The sequence below is a fragment of the Perissodus microlepis genome, chromosome 9 (genome assembly GCF_051167445.1).
Source record: "Perissodus microlepis isolate ML-2025 ecotype Zambia chromosome 9, ASM5116744v1, whole genome shotgun sequence".
Lineage (NCBI taxonomy): Eukaryota > Metazoa > Chordata > Actinopteri > Cichliformes > Cichlidae > Perissodus > Perissodus microlepis.
Genome location: NC_140469.1, coordinates 28,944,542 through 28,966,620, shown reverse-complemented (window position 1 = coordinate 28,966,620; position 22,079 = coordinate 28,944,542). Strand labels below are relative to the sequence as shown.

The 22,079-nt window shown below is 41.2% G+C and overlaps 1 protein-coding gene across 1 annotated transcript; it reads right to left on the bottom strand.

Moving 5' to 3' along the window:
- Positions 1–224: 224 nt before the first annotated feature.
- On the bottom strand, positions 225–21,925 carry LOC146380725 (uncharacterized). Its single transcript, XM_084940039.1, has 6 exons — positions 12,093–21,925; positions 10,462–10,559; positions 6,510–7,106; positions 4,944–5,540; positions 2,111–2,707; positions 225–1,580 (listed from the first exon to the last, which is right to left on the bottom strand). Exons 2-6 carry the CDS (start codon positions 10,477–10,479, stop codon positions 1,470–1,472), a joined length of 1,920 nt encoding a protein of 639 aa, XP_084796165.1. The 5' UTR covers positions 10,480–10,559; positions 12,093–21,925; the 3' UTR covers positions 225–1,469.
- Between the last annotated feature and the right edge of the window lie 154 nt (positions 21,926–22,079).

The following is a 22,079-nucleotide window of genomic DNA, read 5'->3' as shown; positions in this document are numbered from 1 at the left end:
CTTCCAGTGAAACTGAGGCCACAGCTCAGGACAATAGAAGATTGAAAAATGCTGCCTGGTCTAATGGGTCTCAATCTCTGCAACGTTCAGCTTTCAGAATTTGTCTTAAACAGCATAAAAGCATGGATCCATCCAACCTTGTATGATGAAAACGTTGATGAACTTTGAGCAAATGAAACCACAACTTTAAAAAATGAATTCCCAAAATTAATTGTTTCGACATCTTAAACACAAAATCACAAGTTTTAATACCTACAGCAAGTTTAAGGAAAAATAAAAGATTTTAAAGATCTTTCAAATTTTTCTCAAATATAAAACAGCAGATGGAACTTACATGCATCTTTTATGGGATTGTCGAAAAATATCTAAATTCTGGCTCTGCATCAACAAGAAAATGAACTTGATACTAAACTGTAAGATCTGTAAAGATTCGGGTCAATTCTTACCACAGTTGCTGCCTCTGAATAAAAATCTGGACAAAAAGAGATCCACGTTATTAAATAAGCTTATGTTTAATGTCAGAAGATGTGTTATTGAACTGGATTACGGAGCAGCCCCCCTACTGTAACTCAGTGTTACAAGGAAATTTTTAATAACTTTCAGGTCAGATTTTTAATAAGCTGCAGGAACCCTGTTCAGTGTGAGTGGAGAACAGCCAAGTCTCCTCCTCTGATAAACCTCCATCTGTGCCACTGAAAACAGTTCATCTGACTGACTGTAAACATGTTTCCATTTGTCACTTCAGTCTTTACTCTGAAATACAGGAAATGAAATCACAGCTAAAACTTCTTCATCCAACTGCTGGAACAAAGAAAACCACTCGACATGAACACTGAAGCAGAACAGTTTAGAAAGCTTAAAATGAGACTAGAGAACCATTTTCATTCATAGTTGCCTCATCAGATCTTTACAGGAGATTCACTCTGAACTCTGTGGAGCCTGATCTCAAGGGATTTGAGTCTGACCCTGAAACCAGAAGAGGATCTTTCTGTCTCTTCAGATTTACTATGATGGGAGTGATTTCAGCCCTGAGTGATCACGCTGATGTTTGCACAGAGCAGATAATTTAGTGAATGTTTTGGCACATTGGTAACAGTGAAACAGTTTATTAGTAATGTGGGATCGTTTGTGTTCGGAGTATGAACTGAGATTCCTGAAGCTCTTGTCACACTGGTCACAGCTGTAGTTTCCTTCCATGTGTGTACGTTCATGATAGTTACGATTAGCCGATTGTGAGAATCTTTTGTCACAGTGTCTGCACTTGTATGGTTTCTCTCCTGTGTGGACTCGTTTGTGTCTTTTAAGCTCACTTGCAGTAATGAAAGATGGCCCACACTGATCACAGAGGTGCTTTTTTGTCCCACTGTGAATGAGTTCATGTCGTTTTAATTCACTTGAAGTGGTGAAGCTTCTACCACATTCTTTGCAGTATTTCAGTTTGTCTCCAGTGTGTTTACGTTTATGTACTTTTAGGGTGTATGGTGACTGAAAGTTTTTCCACAGAGGTCACAACAAAAGTCTTTCCCACCACCACAGTGATGACAGGGTTGAGAACTGGATCCATCTGTGTCGCTCTGCTTCTAAACAAAGACACAAAGACAGTGTAAGTCAGTCCTTCACCATTTTTATCCTGAACGTCGCCTGAAATAAAGAACATAACTGAAATGAAAATCTGAATAATCACTCAGAGCTGCTTTTTCATGCAGTAGAATTGCCGAAACATCAGAATCAGTGAGCTGCAAGCTTTCAGCCCCGACTGTGTCTGTGCCGTCAGGTGAGAAAGGCGACATCTCACTGATTCTGATCCGCGCTTTGTGTTAACGTCTTTGTGCAGAATCCGTGTTCCTCCTCTCATTTACTGTTTGAGCTGTTTGGTGGTTGTCGAAATTTTCTGAGGATTCACCTGAGATTCGGGCATTTTGGGCAAAATAAAATTATATTAAAAAATCGATTCAGGATTTTAATGAATCGATGTCACGTTATCCAAGCCAGAATTGATTTTAATCGGTAAATCGATTATCAAAACCCACCCCTAGCTGAGACAGTTTAATGAGCAGAGTTGTTCCAAACAGTCAGGCTAAAATGACAAGATAAAAATATAAATACATACCTCACAGTAACTGCGCTTGGAGAGTCTCTTCCTGGTGTGGATCTGTTGGTGTCGTCTCAGGTCATGTGGAGATTTAAAAGTCTTCTCACACAGGTCACATTTATAAGGTCTCTCCTCAGTGTGGGTAAACATGTGTTGTTGTAACTGCATGTTGGTTATAAACTGTTTGCCACACTGTTCACAACAGTACACAACATGTCTGGTGTGAATGCGTAGGTGTGTATTTCGGTTCCCTAACCGGCTGAAGGTTTTCCCACAGATGTCACAGCTGTATGCCTTAATTCCAGAGTGGGTAACTAGATGATTCTGTAATTGGCCACTTTGAGTAAAAGCTCTTCCACACTGTTCACAGCTGTACGCTTTAACTCCACTGTGGATGAGTTGGTGTGTTTTTAGAGCACTCTTCCAGGAAAAAGACTTTACACACAAGTCACAGCTGAACGGTTTCTCTCCAGTGTGGATGACCTGATGCTGTTTTAGTTTAGACTTAGCAGGAAAACCCATCCCACACTCGTCACAGGTGTACGTTTTCTCTCCCTTTCTTCTGTGAGGTTTGTCGGCCTCCTGAGAGCGCTGACTTCTCGCTCCATGTTGGTCCTGCAGTGACAGAGATACAAACAGAGGCAGTGAGTGAAATGCAGTCATGGAACAAACTGAACCTTCAAACTCCCTCCATTAACACTAGTTTTAAACCTGAAGGTGGAGTGTGGCACCAAACACCTTAAAGGTCTCTTATCCCCACCTGCTGGTAGTTCTAACACATTACATCCAACCTGGTGTTGAAAATAATTTATGACTGTTTAAACACTCTAAAATCATTTTTTCCTTGTTTTCCTTACTTTTACTCCCCACAGAAAAAAAGACTTTCTACTCATTATATTTTCAAAACAGACTTTTTACTTTTGGTTTCAAACATCAAACTGATTTGAGCCTGAAAAGTAACACATGAAAGACAATCCTGATCGTGTACTAATCACCAGGGTATGAAACATAAAAAGAGATGAAAGAGGCAAAACTGTGAGTCATAGTCAGGAGTTAAAGTGAGACGTTGTTCTTCTTTCTTTTTTGCACAGCACCTGAACAAACAGGTAATTTCAAATGCAGCGTTTCTATCAACAAACATCAGCAAACATACAAACTGTTTGTGTGCAGTTTGTCTCACAGTGTGTTGCTGGCTAAAGGTCCAGCTGCTGTACATCACAGGGAGAGAAAAGAAAGAGAGCTAACTTCACTCAGAGATGGAGAAAGATAAGACACACAGGACAGGAGAGGAAGAAGAGAGGTTAGATTTAAAGGGAAGGACTGCTCAGTGGGATTCGATCAACTTGAGATTAAAGCTTACATGTAAGTCCTCATGTGTGGAAATCAGACATTGGGTCTGTACTAGAGATGGCACGATACCACTTTTTTTTATGTCCGATACTGATATGAATCCGATATAGTGTGTTTTAAATCAATAAAACTGTTTTTTAATATCTTGCTGCTTTTTGTATAAGTTCATGCTCAAGTAAAAAAACAAACAAAAAAAATACACTGCATCCAAAATATTTCATAGTTCAGCAATACTGATCAATCTAATAAACTTAAACCTGCTCCATCCTCCCTATTCTGGTATTTTAAAGAGTAAGCAACCTAACTAATAAAGTTCTACAACTCCCAGCAAAACAAACAAAAAAAAATGGGAACCACCCACCCTCCACCTCATGATCCTTGCACGGAAATCAATTATTTTTCAAGAAAAATTAAATAGATTCAACATCTTTCTTCAACAGATTTGCAGACTGCACAGATGGTACCTTCCGAAAGGAAAAAGTAGTATAGCTTACTAGGGTATATTAGACTTAATAGTTACTATATACAACAATGAACTTCTATACATTTTACATCAGATTAAAACTTTGGGTGTAAGATTCAGATAATTATTTATTAAAAGATAGACATTTTAAATGAGAATAAGAAAGAAAAGTATGTCTTTGTGCCACCTTTTCCCTGTTCATGCCCTATCGGCCCCCCTGGCTAAACTTTGCTAGATCCGCCCCTGCACAGTTACAGCCGTCAGCTACGTAGAAAAAGATCCTGGTGTGGAACATAAATAAATTCTAACAACAGCTTATCAAGCTTAAACGTGCTGCAGTTGTTCAGCCGCTGGTTTCCTCTTTCTGGTGCGAAGTGGGCCAAAAACAAACAAGAGAGACGATCAGCTGATCATTAATCAGTTTCATGATTGAAGTAGCAGCAGGAGAGGGAGGGAGAGAGAAGAGGCAGTCGCTCCATATATCGGTTGTTAAGCTTAACGCGGGAATGCTTTACAAACATTCAGAGATGAACTTACACACTTGCTTTACTTCTCTCTGGGAAAACTTCCTCGGAGATGAAATGCTGGATTGGTAGCGAGGCTCCAAATGCTCAAACAGACCGCAGACAGGTCCCGCGCGCCACAACCACTCTATCACGTGATGCATACTGCTGCCACGTGCTACGGTTATGAGCCGAGTTACGCCATGTCGCAAGTTTTGTGAGGTGCTTTTTTGATATTTATGGATCGGATTACATTTTTTATTTCTCTCCGATATCCGATCCAGTAATTTACGTCAGTATCAGACCGATACCGATACGTAATATCGGATCGGTTCATCTCTAGTCTGTACATATGACATTATGTCTTTTTTTCAGATTATGAAACTTGCTGCAAAACAATCTGAGGCAGATTAACTTTGCCTCAGATGCAGCCTTTTTCATGCAGTAGAATTGCTAACATGCTAACACAGTTTAATTTGAAGAGTTGTTCCAAACAGTCAGGCTAAAATGACAAGATAAAAACATAAATACATACCTCACAGTAACTGCGCTTCGAGAGTCCCTTTCTGGTGTGGATCTGTTGGTGTCGTCTTAGGTAATGTATAGATTTAAAAGTCTTCTCACACAGGTCACATTTATGAGGTTGTTCCTCAGTGTGGGTAAACATGTGTTGTTGTAACTGCGTGTTGGTTATAAACTGTTTGCCACACTGTTCACAACAGTACACAACATGTCTGGTGTGAATGCGTAGGTGTGTATTTCGGTTCCCTAACCGGCTGAAGGTTTTCCCACAGATGTCACAGCTGTATGCCTTAATTTCAGAGTGGGTAACTAGATGACTCTGTAAGTACCTACTGTGAGTAAAAGCTCGGCCACACTGATCACAGCTGTACGCTTTAACTCCACTATGGATGAGTTGGTGTTTTTTTAGAGTACTCTTCCTGGAAAAAGACTTTCCACACAAGTCACAGCTGAACGGTCTCTCTCCAGTGTGGATGACCTGATGCTGTTTTAGTTCATACTTCCAAGTAAAATCCTTCCCACACTCGTCACAGGTGTATGTTTTCTCTCCCTTTCTTCTGTGAGGTTTGTCGGCCTTCTGAGAGCGCTGACTTCTCGCTCCATGTTGGTCCTGCAGTGACAGAGATACAAACAGAGGCAGTGAGTGAAATGCAGTCGTGGAACAAACTCAACCTTCAAACTCCCTCCATTAACACTAGTTTTAAACCTGAAGGTGGAGTGTGGCACCAAACACCTTAAAGGTCTTTTATCCCCACCTACTGGTAGTTCTAACACATTACATCCAACCTGGTGTTAAAAATAATTTATGACTGTTTAAACACTCTAAAATAATTTTTTCCTTGTTTTCCTTACTTTTACTCCCCAAAGAAAAAAAGACTTTCTACTCATATCTTCAAAGCAGACTTTTTACTTTTGGTTTCAAACATCAAACTGATTTGAGCCTGAAAAGTAACACATGAAAGACAATCCTGATTGTGTACTAATCACCAGGGTATGAAACATAAAAAGAGATGAAAGAGGCAAAACTGTGAGTCATAGTCAGGAGTTAAAGTGAGACGTTGTTCTTCTTTCTTTTTTGCACAGCACCTGAACAAACAGGTAATTTCAAATGCAGCGTTTCTATCAGCAAACATCAGCAAACACACAAACTGTTTGTGTGCAGTTTGTCTCACAGTGTGTTGTTGGCTAAAGGTCCAGCTGCTGTACATCACAGGGAGAGAAAAGAAAGAGAGCTAACTTCACTCAGAGATGGAGAAAGATAAGACACACAGGACAGGAGAGGAAGAAGAGAGGTTAGATTTAAAGGGAAGGACTGCTCAGTGGGATTTGATCAATTTGAGATTAAAGCTTACATGTAAGTCCTCATGTGTTGAAATCAGGTATTGGGTCTGTACATGTGACATTATGGGGTTTTTTTTCAGATTATGAAACATGCTGCAAAACAATCTGAGGCAGATTAACTGTGCCTCAGAGCTGCTTTTCCATGCAGTAGAATTGCTAACATGCTAACACAATTTAATTTGAAGAGTTGTTCCAAACAGTCAGGCTAAAATGACAAGATAAAAATATAAATACATACCTCACAGTAACTGCGCTTGGAGAGTCTCTTTCTGGTGTGGATCTGTTGGTGTCGTCTCAGGTAATGTGGAGCTTTAAAAGTCTTCTCACACAGGTCACATTTATAAGGTCTCTCCTCAGTGTGGGTAAACATGTGGCGTTGAAAGTCTGTGTGTTTAGCAAAGTGTTTGCCACACTGTTCACAGCAGTACACATCATGTCCGGTGTGAATGCGTAGGGGTGTATTTCGGTTCCCTAACCGGCTGAAGGTTTTTCCACAGATGTCACAGCTGTATGCCTTAATTCCAGAGTGGGTAACTAGATGACTCTGTAAGCTGCTACTGTGAGTAAAACCTCTGCCACACTGATCACAGCTGTACGCTTTAACTCCACTGTGGATGAGTTGGTGTGTTTTTAGGGAACCCTTCAAGGAAAAAGACTTTCCACACAAGTCACAGCTGAACGGTCTCTCTCCAGTGTGGATGACCTGATGCTGTTTTAGATTAGCCTTCAGAGTAAAACCCATCCCACAATCGTCACAGGTGTATGTTTTCTCTCTCTTTCTTCTGTAAGGTTTGTCGGCCTCCTGAGAGCGCTGACTTCTCGCTCCATGTTGGTCCTGCAGTGACAGAGATACAAACAGAGGCAGTGAGTGAAATGTAGTCGTGGAACAAACTGAACCTTCAAACTCCCTCCATTAACACTAGTTTTAAACCTGAAGGTGGAGTGTGGCACCGAACACCTTAAAGGTCTCTTATCCCCACCTACTGGTAGTAGAAACACATTACATCCAACCTGGTGTTAAAAATAATTCATGACTGTTCAAACACTCTAAAATTATTTTTCTTACTTTTACTCCCTATGTTAAAACAATTGGACTTTCTACTCATTACATTTTCAAAACAGTCTTTTTTACTTTTGGTTTGAGAAATTTGAGGGGAGTTATTTCATCACTAAGGGCATCAAACATCAAACCAACTAGAGCCTGAAAAGTAACACATGAAAGACAATCCTGATCGTGTACTAATCACCAGGGTATGAAACATAAAAAGAGATGAAAGAGGCAAAACTGTGAGTCATAGTCAGGAGTTACAGTGAGACGTTGTTCTTCTTTCTTTTTTGCACAGCACCTGAACAAACAGGTAATTTCAAATGCAGCGTTTCTATCAACAAACATCAGCAAACACACAAACTGTTTGTGTGCAGTTTGTCTCACAGTGTGTTGCTGGCTAAAGGTCCAGCTGCTGTACATCACAGGGAGAGAAAAGAAAGAGAGCTAACTTCACTCAGAGATGGAGAAAGATAAGACACACAGGACAGGAGAGGAAGAAGAGAGGTTAGATTTAAAGGGAAGGACTGCTCAGTGGGATTTGATCAACTGGAGATTAAAGCTTACATGTAAGTCCTCATGTGTTGAAATCAGACATTGGGTCTGTACATGTGACATTATGTTTTTTCATAAACTGAAAGATGCTGCAAATCAATCTGAGGCAGACTAATTGTGTTATTTAAAGACTGCATGAAGATCCTCTGCAGGTTAGTGCAGGATGTCGCGAAATCGATCAATGTAGAGCAGTGTCACAAACCACGGAGGCCCCAGAAAAGTGCAATCAAACGGTGAGTTTATTAACAGCCCGGAGAAAACATCAACATATGTCTTCTGACCAAACTACATGTTGTGGACAGTTATAAAGCAGTGGGGTACACGCCCCCCCATGGCGTCAATTACAGATTAAAATAGGTTCCAGACATTAGTCACAGTTAATGGTACATCTTGTACATCTTTAATGGCTATAAACAGACATAGAACTTCTCTTTTCTATAACACCTTCCATACAAGGTAATAAACTTCAAGCCCTCAGGGTCTCTGGGGCTAATTATTGACTCTGGTCATCTGTTGCCAAGTAGAGTAAAATATAGTGAGACACCAAATGAGTTAAGGCCTCAGGCCTGACACATTCCTAGATTATATGTGTTATATGTATTGTAAGCATGCATGCAATCATCCTTCTATGTTCTAGTTTCCCTCAGCATGTATCACCTGGACAGTCACGCCAGTGAAGCTTAAGACCCTTAATGAACCGAACATCAACTCAAAATAAGCACAAATATGCAATGTGTATGAAATACTTCTGACCGTACTTGTAATAAAAGTTAACATAATGGAAGGATCCTCAAATGAACATCTTCAATAAACAACTGTAATGCAATATCAATACTGTGAGAAATATTATTAGATGAAATAATGCTGTAAAGAATGTTATTAATGCAATTATAATGATGCAAGTTATATGGCAGCAATAAAAGAATTTCTGGATCTCCACAAGGATAAACAGGTTAGTTTGCTGAAATGTGATGGATTTAAAGTAAAGAACAGTGTGTGACTGGTGCACAGTGACTGTGGTGCTCATATCAGAGTTAGATTACATCAAGTGTAGCAGAGATTCATTTAAACTGAAGCTCATGATGCTGACACAATGTATAATCACGCTTGCACAGCACAATCACTTTGTAACCAGTTATAGTAGTTTCTCATAGGTAATACAGCAACAAGCTTTATGAATATTCATGTGTGTAACCAATAAAAACAACCTGCAGGGGGAAAGCAAGTTGAAGTGGGTTGGAGACAACTGCTTCCCCCTCACAAGTGAAAACTTGAGCTCTGTGTGACCTCGTTCCTGAGTGAGTTTCTGTTTATCCAGCAGTATCAGGGTAGGGCTGGGAGATATGACCCAAAATTCATATCTCGATATTTTTTAGCTGGATGGTGATATAAGATATACATCTCGATATTTTTTTAAAGCCATAAAGTAAGAACAAAAAGAGAGTTCTTAGTCAAAGCTGTGTCCCAGATGTCACACAGGCACTTTTATTAACATACAGCATAGACATGTACATGAAAAAAATTACTCAAAAATAAATTATGAGCATTTATTAAATAATAACGCTCCATAAATAAAAGAAAACTATGTTGTTTTTGTCCATAACAAAAAGCTCACAATTGTGCAGGCAAAGTGTAAACTAAAAGACGCTGAGCATAATAACAAAGACAGATTTCACAGCTGCTCTGTTCCCAACTTCTACTGCGTGACTGACAGCCTGGAGTTTGAAATCCGCTCCAGGTGCCATTTATGGTCCTTATACACACACAATACGGTAATATTACGTTGAAGCACAGTACGTATTACTACGCGAGGCTCCTCGGCAGCCGTAATGCTCCGACAATCCATCAAGCCGGTGCAGCTCCGTCACTTACCAAAGTCGTACTAAAACATTTATTGACATATTGCTGAGCGCTGTGTACCACATAAAATCAGTTCGCGGTCATCAAGCACAACCAGAATTCATACATAAGGCACACTGTCAACTTTTGAGAAAATGAAAGGATTCTAGGCTGTGCAGCCCCTCTGGGCTGCATGGCGTTAGCGAGGTTAGCTCATTAGCGTGGTTAGCTCATTAACACGTTGACACCGTCCAGCCCCACGCACGGGGCGATGCGCAGTAACTCGTTAACGGAGATTTGCCGTGTCCATCTTGTCGCTGCCTGCAGGTGAAGCGATGGGGGAGGAGGGGGAGTTGTGTTCAGTGAAGGAGAGGCGAGGCGGAGTAACGATGCGTAAAGACAAAAGTGGACGAAAGAGAGGCAAACTTGTGGCTCCACAACTATAATTATAACGTAACATAGACTATATCGATATAAAGGATGTTGTCACATCTTATATCTCGTATAAAAATATATCGATATTTAAAAAAAACTCGATATATCGCCCAGCCCTATATCAGGGGTAAAACTGACAAAAACTGTTATGTCCATTTGAATATTAATAATTTTGATGAATAAACCTTCCTTATTTTAACATGTGCTGTGGTCTCTAAAAAACAACATAATATACAACACAGTCATATAACAGGTTGGGAGTATGAGAGTTTGAGACGTGACTGATTATTTGGTGAAACTGTGATATTTTCCTCACCTTCTGTGTTGAGCTCATTGTTTCCTCTGTAGTGACTCAGCTGAGTCCAGATGGCTGAAAATGTTCCTCTGCTGCTCCGTCAGACTCTTCTCCTCCTGCTGATCAGCGGGGACACAAAACAGATCTTTGTTAGGCTCCACACTGCACTGAAGAGTCAAAGTGTCTCATATGTTCATCTGACAACACAAAGTACAAATTTCACTCTGATTGCTTGTAGAAATCTTGTGAGACGTGTTGTGCTGCAAAGTGAGGAAACTCTCTCACTCACTTATACTTCAGGAGGAACTTTGTGACATTGGCTCTAATATTCTAAGCAGCCCTTTACTATGACAGGGCCAGAAAGTCCTATTTGAAGGTTTGGGAGAAGGACCATGTTAAAGGTGGATTGGGGATTATACACTTTGTTATGATACAGGGAAGGCTGTAAGCACATATGTGGGAGATGTACACGACACCACCCTCAGCGTAGTCCAGTAGATCTCAAAGAGGAAGCACTTCAATATACAGTTTTATATGTCAGGGTTCACGCCCCTTCATGCGTAAGCAGATAACATAACATGCGCCAGTGACGGTGAGTGACAGTTGTCTGCAACTCCTTTTATAGTATTGATGTTTGTTCCTCACTAACGGTTTCAACACTCTCTCACCTCCATCTGTTTCCTGTTTCTCGTTGTGAGGCCCCATGATCGTATATGACACATCCTGAGTCCATCCTGTTCTAATCTGCGCAGGCACGTATGCAGTTACAAGCAAAAGACTACTTTAAATGTCTTCCAGTTTAAACCTTCTATCGCCTCTTGATTAATATGGCACTTATTGAAATATTGCAACATTTATATTTCCCACAGTACTCATGGTCATTGATCAGTGGTTTCAGTGCTTTCCTTCCTGCTTTGACTGCAGCTGTGTTTGACACAGGAAGACATTATTACATTCTTCACGATTATATTTTATTCTTTTTGGGGGAAGTGCAGCTTTAAACCTTCACATGATTCAAGTCAACCCAACAAATCAATCTGAACGATCACAGGTGGGAAAAACTTCTGTAGACAAAATGAAATAAAACCCAACATTCAATCCACAACATGATTAAAAACATGATTTCACCAAATCACCAAGAGCTGCACATTAACCAGCACAATATATATTTATTCTCTGTGCTTTCAAATATGAACACTGTTTACTTTCATCTCTGTTTCATTAGTTTTTGTTAACATCTTCCTGTGCATCACTTTACAGCAGCCAGACTCATTAAAATGAGACTTTGTAGGAGTTCACTTCCTCTCATGTGTTCATCCACAGCAGCTGGACAATAAAGTTTATTGTGACCCTGATACTGCAGCAGATCGCTCTGATTTCCTGTTATCACTTCAAATAGAAATGAGGCTGTAGAGGTTTGGTGCAGGCAGAAAAACAGCTGCAGGGACAATGAAAAGACTTTTCTGCTCCAACTTCTCCCAGCATGCTGAGCTAATGATTAGTTGGTGTTTTTCTCCAAACACTCTCTCACTCTTCTCTTAACGTGTTCACAATAAACTGTGAACAGACACCGAGGAGAGCAGCAGAAGACCTCATTCAGGAGCTAAACTCAACATGAACTGAACTCACAGTAAAGTTAGCTCGGTGCTTACCTTTAGATGAGCCCACAAACCGAGAGAAACTCCGCGATGAAGCTGCAACTCTTTCCAAACACAGGAAACAGATCAGGGAGCAGAGACCCACGTGGTTCACGCTGATCTCAGCTACGATCCAGGAGACAAGGGTGGGCAGATCGATGCAGATATCGATCCAAACGGTGGTTTAGTTTGTTTTATCATCCAAATTCACGATTTTACTCGCTTTGGATGAAAAAATAGCTCCGTCTGTCATCCCGGAAGGCTCGTCGTTTTCTTTACATCGTTTATTGGCGGTTGTCAAACACCAAAATAGTGTATTACCGCCACCAACTGGTGGACAATTTACTCTCTTTTAAAAAACTGGAATAAGGCCTGATCACTTTCACTTCTTGAGTCTTTTTTCAGTAAATCAATAAGATCCAGTTTCAGTTTTATGTCACTGAGATTTTGAATCAGTGTAATATAACATGTTCTAGTTTCCTCTCGTCCACAGGAATCACATTTCCTTGTATCAAGTTTCCCTGTCATGAATAGTGTAGATTTCAAACCAGTATGTCCAAATCTTATTCCAGATATGACCACCTCCTCTCTCCTAGTCCTTCCTGTGCTTCTCATTTCTCCTACCCTCCTTAAATTTTTATACAACCATCGTCCCCTCCTTTCTTCCTCCCACTGTTTTTGTCATGTTTCCTTTATTTCTTGCCTTATTATACTCGTTATCTCTGTCTGACAGAAGTTAATAGCCAGGTCAGTTAACCCCTGTTTTGTGGCTTTTTTCACAACTCTGTCGTTTCATTTTCTCTGACTCCATAGTGAGCTGGAATCCATAAAAAGCCAACTATAAGTCCCATCATGTGTATTTCGTTAAATGTTTGCTGAACCTCTGTTAGTACATCTGCTCTACTTTCTGAGTGGCTACACTGTAAACTGGCCAATGAAGAGCTTCAGTCTGAACAAATGCCTGATTGTAACAATCACATGTCTTCTACCCACTGAACAGCTGACAGTACTGGAAGCATTTCTCCAGTGTATACTGACGGTCCATCATTGATCCTTTTCAGGGACCACAAATGCTACCCCGGTTTGACTGGCTGTATTCTTTGATGCATCTGTATATATTTGTACATAATTATAATACTGATCAATGTAAGTCTGTACTGTATGTAAGTTTAAATTAAATTCCCTATTCCTGTTCTTCTTTTCGTGTAATGTGAAACCTACTGTGGCATCAGTATATTTGGCTCAAGCAGATCCCAGGAACAACATCGGAGATCGGAGCGCAGTCCTAGGAACAGCTAGGATGCACAGGACCCTCAAGGCCCCAGGCCTCTGTTAGAGGACCTGAGCTTGAAGGATAAACCACCTGCACGGGCGAGAGGGGAATTTATTATCTTTCTGTCTGGTTGTTGTTGTTTTTTTAACATCTATTTTTTATTATTTGGTAAGAGTGAATTCTGGTCCACACTAGTTAGTGGCAGCAATGCCCCACCTCCTTATTTGCCAACCGTCAAAAAAAGTGAGCATGCACCAGGAGAGGAAGACTGTGTCCAAATTCAGGGGGTTGATACTTCAAATGCCGTATTTGTAGGCAATTATGTCACAACGATGCGATGAAGGCTTTCCAAAGTCGAAGAGTCCTCCGAATGTGGTGACGAATGTGTCCTACTTTTCCACAGATTTCAAGGATTGGTTGGGTGTATCCTTTGTGGCCCAGCATATCCCAGGATTCACTGTGAGTCATACAGGATAATTTTTCCTCATAAGAATAGCAGACAAAGTAGGAGTTACTGCTGGGGAGGAATACACTATTAAATGAAGTATACGAAAATCTGGTCATATAAAAGTTACATTTTTGTAGCGGTTGTGTTGTTAGACTTTGGGCATTTGCATATGGTTTTTAAAAAAATAATATAATCTTTGTAAAAACTGCTCGTAAACTAGCTTGTATGGTGGGTCCTGTGGTTTTTCATGTATTGCCGCTACCATACAGCTAATTTTGATTTTTAGAATTAACCTTTCTGTGATATGCTTTGGTACCAAAGAGCAAACGGCTCAATTTACTAAAATCAGGCAATAACAATAACCTCTTCACTGGGGTGAAGAATCCAGCCACTGTGGCACAGAGGTACAAGAATAAATCAATTTACACATTATATTGATTTGGGTACGGTTTATTAACCCTCATGCTGTACAGAACCTGTGGTGTCCAGATTGTAGATGGATTTAGGGATAGATATTTGATGGCACCTGTGTGTGCTGCTTGCCGTCAGCTGTTACCTGCTTTGTTTTTGCTAGCTTTGTTTACATCTGTTTTCTTCAAAAATGTCTGTACACTTCTGGTTTATGACTTCCAATTGCTACTAAATATTAGAGCCACTGAGGTAGAGCAATTCCGACTGGCCCAAGGACGTGAGGATTTTCATATCCCACCTGTGTTCGAGACTGTACCACTGTTCCTCCGGTGCGATCCACAATGCCATCCCACCAGGAAGAAATGTCAAAGAAGGCGAGGGAAACAGGGCAGTGTATTGGTAAAATTCAAAAATTGCATGGCTGCTTCACCAACGGCTAATCCTTACACTCTTCTGAACAAATTTGCCCTGGAGATCAAGTTGTTCATCTCCGGGCGATCCCTGGAATTGGTGCACCTATTGGAATTGGCTAGCAACCCTGTGTTAGCTAGATTGGCTCTGGTTAATGCGAGGTGCTAAAAAACCCCAAAAACCTTTATTTTGAATGACTTCTTCACCACTCATCGCTGAAATTTTCTTCTGGTGACGGAAACTTGGCTAAACTTGGGTGAGTTAAGCTCGCTTTCGGAAGTTGTCCCTCCAGGCTGTGAATATCTGAAGTCGCCATGGACTACTGGCCAGGCTGGAGGGCTCGCCATAGTTAATAAAACTATTTCAACTGTCAGCATTGGAATGGTTTCAATCTTACCTGTCTAACCAAAGTTCTTCTGCTAGATTAGTGGATACATTGTCCTCAAAACCCTCAATTTTTTGTGGGGTCCCCCAGGGGTCCATTCTTGGCCCAGTTCTCTTTTCAATTTATATCCTCCGTATGTGCTCAATTTTTTAAAAAACATGGCATCTCACACCATTGTTATGCAGACAACTCGCAGATTTACCTGCCACTGAAACATAAATCTGTGAGTCCTTTGAAGGGATTGCTGGATTGGTTGGAGGATGTTAAGGCGTGGATGGCTTTAAATGTTCTCAGTTTAAATGAACAGAAAACAAAGATCATTGTGTTTGGTCCCTGTGACCACGACCAAGGTTATTATCGTTAACGAAAACTAACGAAATAACGAAAACTAGAAGTGAAAAAACATTTTCGTAAACGGAAATAAAAATAAAAACAAAAAAAGGAAAACTAACTAAAACTGTAATGAGTGTTCACAAAACTAACTAAAATTAACTGAATTTATAGCAAAAATGTGTTTAGTTTTCATTGATGTGTGCGTGTCATACAATAGTCAAGGGTGAAAATGAAGTTTAGTTTCCAGATTTTTTTTCTTGCTGTCTCATTATGCCAGCAGGTGGCAAGTACGTTAGTCGAGTCGTCTGTGTTGCTGCTCCGTCCACGCGCAGAATCATGTCAGGAAAAGTCGGGAGAAAGCGCCAGAGTCCAATTTGGGATTACTTTGAATATGACTGTGTTTTGGATAAAGCAAGTGTCTTGTAGTGGAAAGAGACAAATTATGAGGGACATTTCTAAAGGGAAGAAAATCCCACAAACCTTAAAGTGCACTTGAAAAGCTCACACAAGAAGGCTAACCTAGCTTACCTTGAGAAGGTAAGGGAGCACACTCAACACTCATCCCCAGAAAACAGAAGCTAACCTCAGGCAAGGCAGCGTGATGCATCCCGAGACAACAGGACTGGGATATCTACATAACTGTGTGAGTCAATTGCCTTCAAAAAGTTTATCAGTTCCCTTGAACCAAAATTACGAACACCCGGTGCTGCAAGAGTTAATAGTCTCATTGGGGCCAAGATATACATTTTATAGTTGCCTGGTATCAATGGTTGTTCATCTGCCTTTATTTATTTATTTATTTATTTAAAGAACCCATAGGTGGGAATGTGAGTTGTCTGTCTCTGCGTGTTAGCCCTGCGACAGACAGGCGACCTGTCCAGGGTGCAGGGTATGGTAGCTGGAATAGCAACATACCCAAGGATAAGCAGAAGAGAATGACTGATATGATGAAACTGGGATTTTGTTACACTTAATTATTGCAAACAACTAAAACTATAACTGAAACTAATCAAAACTAAACTGAAACTAAGGATTTTCAAAAAAATAACTAAACTAGCAAACAATTGGTAAAAACTAATTAAAACTGATATAAAATTGAAAATCTGAAGTCAAAACTAAATAAAAATAAAAACTAATGAAAATTGCAAAACTATTAAAACTCTGACCACTACGACTTTGGCCCCTTAGGAATTTATTTTTTAAAAAGCCCTTGCGAGGAACCTAGGAGTGATTTATGATATTAATCTAACATTTGATAAACATATTAATGCTGTCATCAAGACCATTTTCTTTCATCTTCAGCTACTTGCAAAAGTTAAGCCATTTCTCTGTTTTAGAGACTCTGAGATAGCTATCCATGCCTTCATTTCATCTCACCTCGACTTTTGTAATAGTCTTTACTCTGGTGATTTTTCCACTCTTTTCACCCATGTTTGGGAACCCGGCACATGGATCCTTTGTTTACAGTAGGGATCAGCTGTTGGCGCTGCATCCCGCAGCAGTGCTGCCGGTGGACAGACATGACATTCCCATCAAGCTGAGAAAGAAAAGACGTGGGTGTCGTGCTGGTAGGGAGCGCTGTCGGCAGACAAGGAGATGCGCTATAGACCATCTCTCCCTTCTGTAATCATTGGAAACATAAGATCTTTACTCAATAAGATAGATGAGTTCACGTCGCTAACCTGGTCACAGAGGGGATACCGGCAATGTAGTATCATGATGCTAATGGATTCCTGGCTAACACCGCTAACTCCGGACACGAGCGTGACGCTACCGAGATTCCAGCTACTGCGAGTGGACAGGACAAGAGACAGAGGTAAGAGGAAAGGACGGGGGCTGGCAGTGTTTGTGAATGACAGATGGTGTAAACCCGGGCACATCACTGTAAAAGAACCACTCTGCAGCAGAGACATTGAGCCTTTAGCCGTTTCATATCAGGAGACTTTAATCATGTCTCTCTGAACTCCACACTGCCCACCTTCACACAGTATGTGACATGCTCAACCAGAGACAATAAAACACTGGACTTACTGTACGTCAGTGCAGAAGAGGCATACAGTTCATCACTTCTCCCTTCCCTGGGCAGATCTGATCACAACCTGGTGCACCTTGTCCCTGTGCATAAGCCCTTAGTGCACAGGGAGCCACCAGCCACCCGCACAGTGCAGAGATGGTCAGAGGAGAGCGAGGAGGCTCTTAATGACTGTTTTGAGTCTACTGTGTGGGAGGTGATCTGTGAAACCACGGAGAGGACATCGACAGCCTGGGGACATGCATTACAACAAAACAATGTTGGCGAAGTCTGGAGAGGCCTCAGAACCATCTCGGGGCACAAAGGTCAGAACTCTCTGCCTGGCAGGGATGTGAGGTGGGCAAATGAACTGCATCATTTCTTCAACAGGTTTGATTCATCCATGAGGCAGTCTCCAACATCGGCTGCAGACTCACCCACCCCCACTGCTGCTGTTCCACCTCTGACACCTCAGATACTTAACACCTCCTCTACTCACCCTGGTCACTCCTCCCCACCCCCAACAACAGCATCTGATACACACTTAACACAAGGCTCCATCCTGCCTCTCTCAACCACCCAGGTTAGGAGGGAAGTGAGGAGGATTAAAGCCAGGAAAGCTGCAGGTCTAGATGGCATCAGCTCAAGGGTTGTCATGTCCTGCGCAGACCAACTGTGTGGGGTGATGGAGCACCTCCTCAACCTGAGCCTGAGGCAGCTCTGGAAAGACTTCACTCCAAGGACTTCAACAGCTATGGGCCGGTGGCTCTGACATCCCACCTGATGAAGACCCTGGAGCGGCTGGTCCTGGCTCAGCTTTGGCACCTGATGAGCTCATCACTGGACCCACTTCAGTTTGCCTAGCAGCAAAAACTGGTTTGCAAAAAGGCTGCAACTTCAGTGGTGTGGCTTTGTTCTGTCAGATACACAACAAAGCACTATTTTTGGTAGCGCATGCTAGCGGGCCGTCGTTATTACCGTGTTTTTTTTGGAAAATACGGCACACTTAAAATCAATCCTTTGATTTTTCTGAAAATCAACAGTGCCACTTATAATCCTGTGTGTCTTATGTATGAATTCTGGTTGTGTTTACTGACCTGGAAACGATTTTATGTGGTACACGGCGCTCGAAAATGTTTTAGTATGACTTTTCTAAGCTACGAATCCGCATCGCTTGATGGATTGTTGGAGCATTACGGCTATCGTAGGCAGGAGCCTCGCGGGTGATAAAAACTGTGCTTCAACATAATATTACCGTATTGTGTGTGTATAACCTCCTTTTAAGTTTTGTGGATATTATACATGGTTATGCTGAAGATATGTTGGCCAATTTCCACTGGAAATGCCTTTTGGTTAAACTGTCAGCAAAGAATTTGCATTTGCACTGTTAATTTTTATATAACTGTAATGCACATAAAAAACAGATGCTTGTTTATGTGAAAATACATTGATGGGGTTTTTTGCACTAATAAAGTTGTGGAGTATTTTGTCTCGTGTCAATGATATCGTCAGTCACCTGGATTTTGGACTACCTCACTGACCGACCACAGTATGTGAGAACTCAGGGCTGTGTGTCGGAGAGGGTCGTCTGCAGTACGGGGGCCCCACAGGGAACCGTTCTGGCACCGTTCCTCTTCACCATCTACACTGCAGACTTCTCCCACAACTCCACCCAGTGCTTCCTGCAGAAGTTCTCTGACGACTCTGCAATAGTCGGCCTCATCACTGATGGGGACGACAAGGAGTACAGTACAAAAGTACATCACCTTTAAATCACTGCTCAAAACTCATCTATTTAGAATTGCATACACCTGATCTGCTCAGTTTTTATATTTGCTTTTATACTTTTATGACTGTTTATGTCTAAATTTTATCTGCCATGTTTGCGATATATACATTTTTCTTATGTTTTTTATGGTATTGTTTACATGTTACTGTAAGTTGACCTTGACGGTCTGAAAGGCGCCTATAAATAAAATGTATTATTATTATTATTATTAAAGAGAAGTGACTCAAGGCTTTGTGGACTGGTGCCAGCAGAACTACCTCCAGATCAACACTAGTAAAACCAAGGAGTTGCTGGTAGACTTCCGCAGGCACTAACATCCCCCACTGCAACCACTGAGGTCCAAGGTATGGACATCGAGACTGTGGACATCTACAGGTACCTTGGTGTTCATCTGAACAATAAACTGGACTGGACTCATAACTCAGGCGCCCTCTACAGGAAAGGGCAGAGCAGGCTGTACTTGCTGCGGAGACTCAGGTCTTTTGGAGTGAAGGGCCCACTCCTGAAGACCTTATATGACTCTGTGGTGGCCTCAGCCATCTTTTACGGTGTGGCCTGCTGGGGCGGCAGCATCTCTGCTGGGGACAGGAAGAGACTGAACAGGCTGATCAGAAGGGCCAGTTCTGTTCTAGGATGCCCTCTGGACCCAGTAGTGGTGGTGAGTGACAGGAGAATGGTGGCTAAGCTGTCATCCCTGTTGGACAACATCTCCCACCCAATGCAAGAGACTGACAGCACTGAGCAGCTCCTTCAGTGGCTGCGGCATCTACGATGTGGGACGGAGAGATTTCGCAGGTCTTTCCTCCCCACTGCTGTCAGACTCCACAACAAAGACTTCAACTGACCAAGCACACACATCCACACATGTGCAATACTCTTTCTGGCATCGTTGTATTATACTCAATTGTAAATAGTATTTGTATTCTATTTTATTCAATTGCATGTAGTATTTTATTTTATTCTATTGTGTACAGTATCTTATGGATATATTATTCCAGTGTTTTTTCTTAAAATTTTCTATGCAACTTTGCACTGTCCACTGCTGTAACAAAACAAATTTCCCACGCGTGGGACTAATAAAGGTTATCTTATTTTATGCAACCAAGACTACATATCTCCCGTACTGGCATCCTTACACTGGCTGCGAGTTAGGTTTTGAATTCATTTTAAGATTTTATGTGTTTTTAAGGCGTTGCATGGGTTAGGACCCTCAAACCTTTCTGATCTTTTAAATTTGTTCACTCCTGTAAGATCACTGAAGTCTGTGGATCAGATGCTCTTAGCTGTCCCAAGGTCCAGATTAAACACAGAGGATAAGAAAGGTCTGGCCTCTCTTATCTGGAAACAAAATTAACAAAATTGATTGAAAAACCTGTGGCAAAAATTCCTTTTTGCTTAGTTTTGTCAAGCTACAAACTGATGAACTAGATTACTGGTAGAATGATGTATAAATTAAACATGATTTGCCCTCTTATGCATATTGTATTGATGTATCATGACTAGTGATGTGCGATACCACTGATTTCCTTTCTGATATGATACCAAGTGAAATTCAGGGTGGCATCGACGATACTGAACCGATACTTTGTATAAAAACTTATTTTATTTATTGTTTCTTAAATTTTAGCGTCATCATGATTACAGGACATCAGACTACTTGTTCTTATCACATAATAGTCGAATTCATCATGGCTCCTTTAAGTTCGATAATTACTATGACCTCTGCTCATGTAATTAGGAGCTGGTGTGTAGGAGCCATTTTTCTTATTTCCCTGTCTTTATCACCACTAGAGGGTTGTATTTCATTTTATGTACTGGTTATGGCAGAGGTAGGTACGGGGTTATTTAAGGTCAAGGGTAATTCTGTCCAGGTGTTGCTGATGAGAAGGGGCAAACCATTTCCTACTTTGCTTAATCTAGTTACTTGTTGTCTGTGTTTAAATGGAAATTTAAATGGACGTTGCAAAGGAAATAAAAGTCCCCTCCTTGATTCAGAGTCTTTCTGTTAGGTTTTGTATTGTTGATTGTCATTTATGCTTAGAAATATCTACTTATATATGCTTAGAGTTTTATAATTAGTTTTAGATTGGTAGAGGTTTGATCCTTAATAGTCTGCAAACTTTGTGTGCACACCTACATCCTGGGAGCATGGGAAGAGGTCGTACCTTGTCTTATTGTTTTATGGTAGGATAAACGTGTCTATATCTGTTTTAGGCTAAGTGCCTTTTGTTTAGATGAACTGCTGGACTTCCAGACCGGCAGGTATAGGGAAGTCATTTATGGGGTCACACTCTGACCCCACACACACACACACACACACACACAGGCAAGGTACTCTTTGTTTGTATGTAGACGTCATATGTTAATGAACCTATGCATATTCATGTAACCTCAATAAAAGAGCAGTGTTACGGGGGAGCGGACGAGAGCAACTGGGGTCAAGCGAAGGAATGGCGTTTGTCCGGTTCTCTCCCGTGCACGAGAAACATGAAGAACTTTGCCTACTTCGTGTCTTGCTTTGCTGTGTAATTATATTGTCTTCAACGTTCCAGCGAATAGGTTCAAGCTACAAACCTATCATTTTCCCTTTTGACGTAAATGGTCTCCTTGACTCTGGTTTCAAACCGGCGTTCCTCCCTGTCCAGGATGTGTACCTGTGTTCCTGGAGGAAAGGCGGGTCCATGGGCCAGTCCACAGCTGAAGACCGTACTTGGGTTCAACTTCCACTGAAACTGAGGCCACAACTCAGGACAATAGAAGATTGAAAAATGCTGCCTGGTCTAATGGGTCTCAATCTCTGCAACGTTCAGCTTTCAGAATTTGTCTTAAACAGCATAAAAGCATGGATCCATCCCACCTTGTATCAGGAAAACGTTGATGAACTCTGAGCAAATGAAACCACAACTTTAAAAAATTAATTCCCAAAATTAATTGTTTCGAC

What these genes read in the sequence shown, in the direction of transcription:
- LOC146380725 (XM_084940039.1), bottom strand. An exon ending in CCAAGCGCAGTTACTGTGAG is followed by an intron (nt 5,541 to 6,509) that starts GTATGTATTTAT and finishes CTGTCACTGCAG; the next exon opens with GACCAACATGGAGCGAGAAG. An exon ending in CCAAGCGCAGTTACTGTGAG is followed by an intron (nt 1,581 to 2,110) that starts GTATGTATTTAT and finishes GTCTTTGTTTAG; the next exon opens with AAGCAGAGCGACACAGATGG.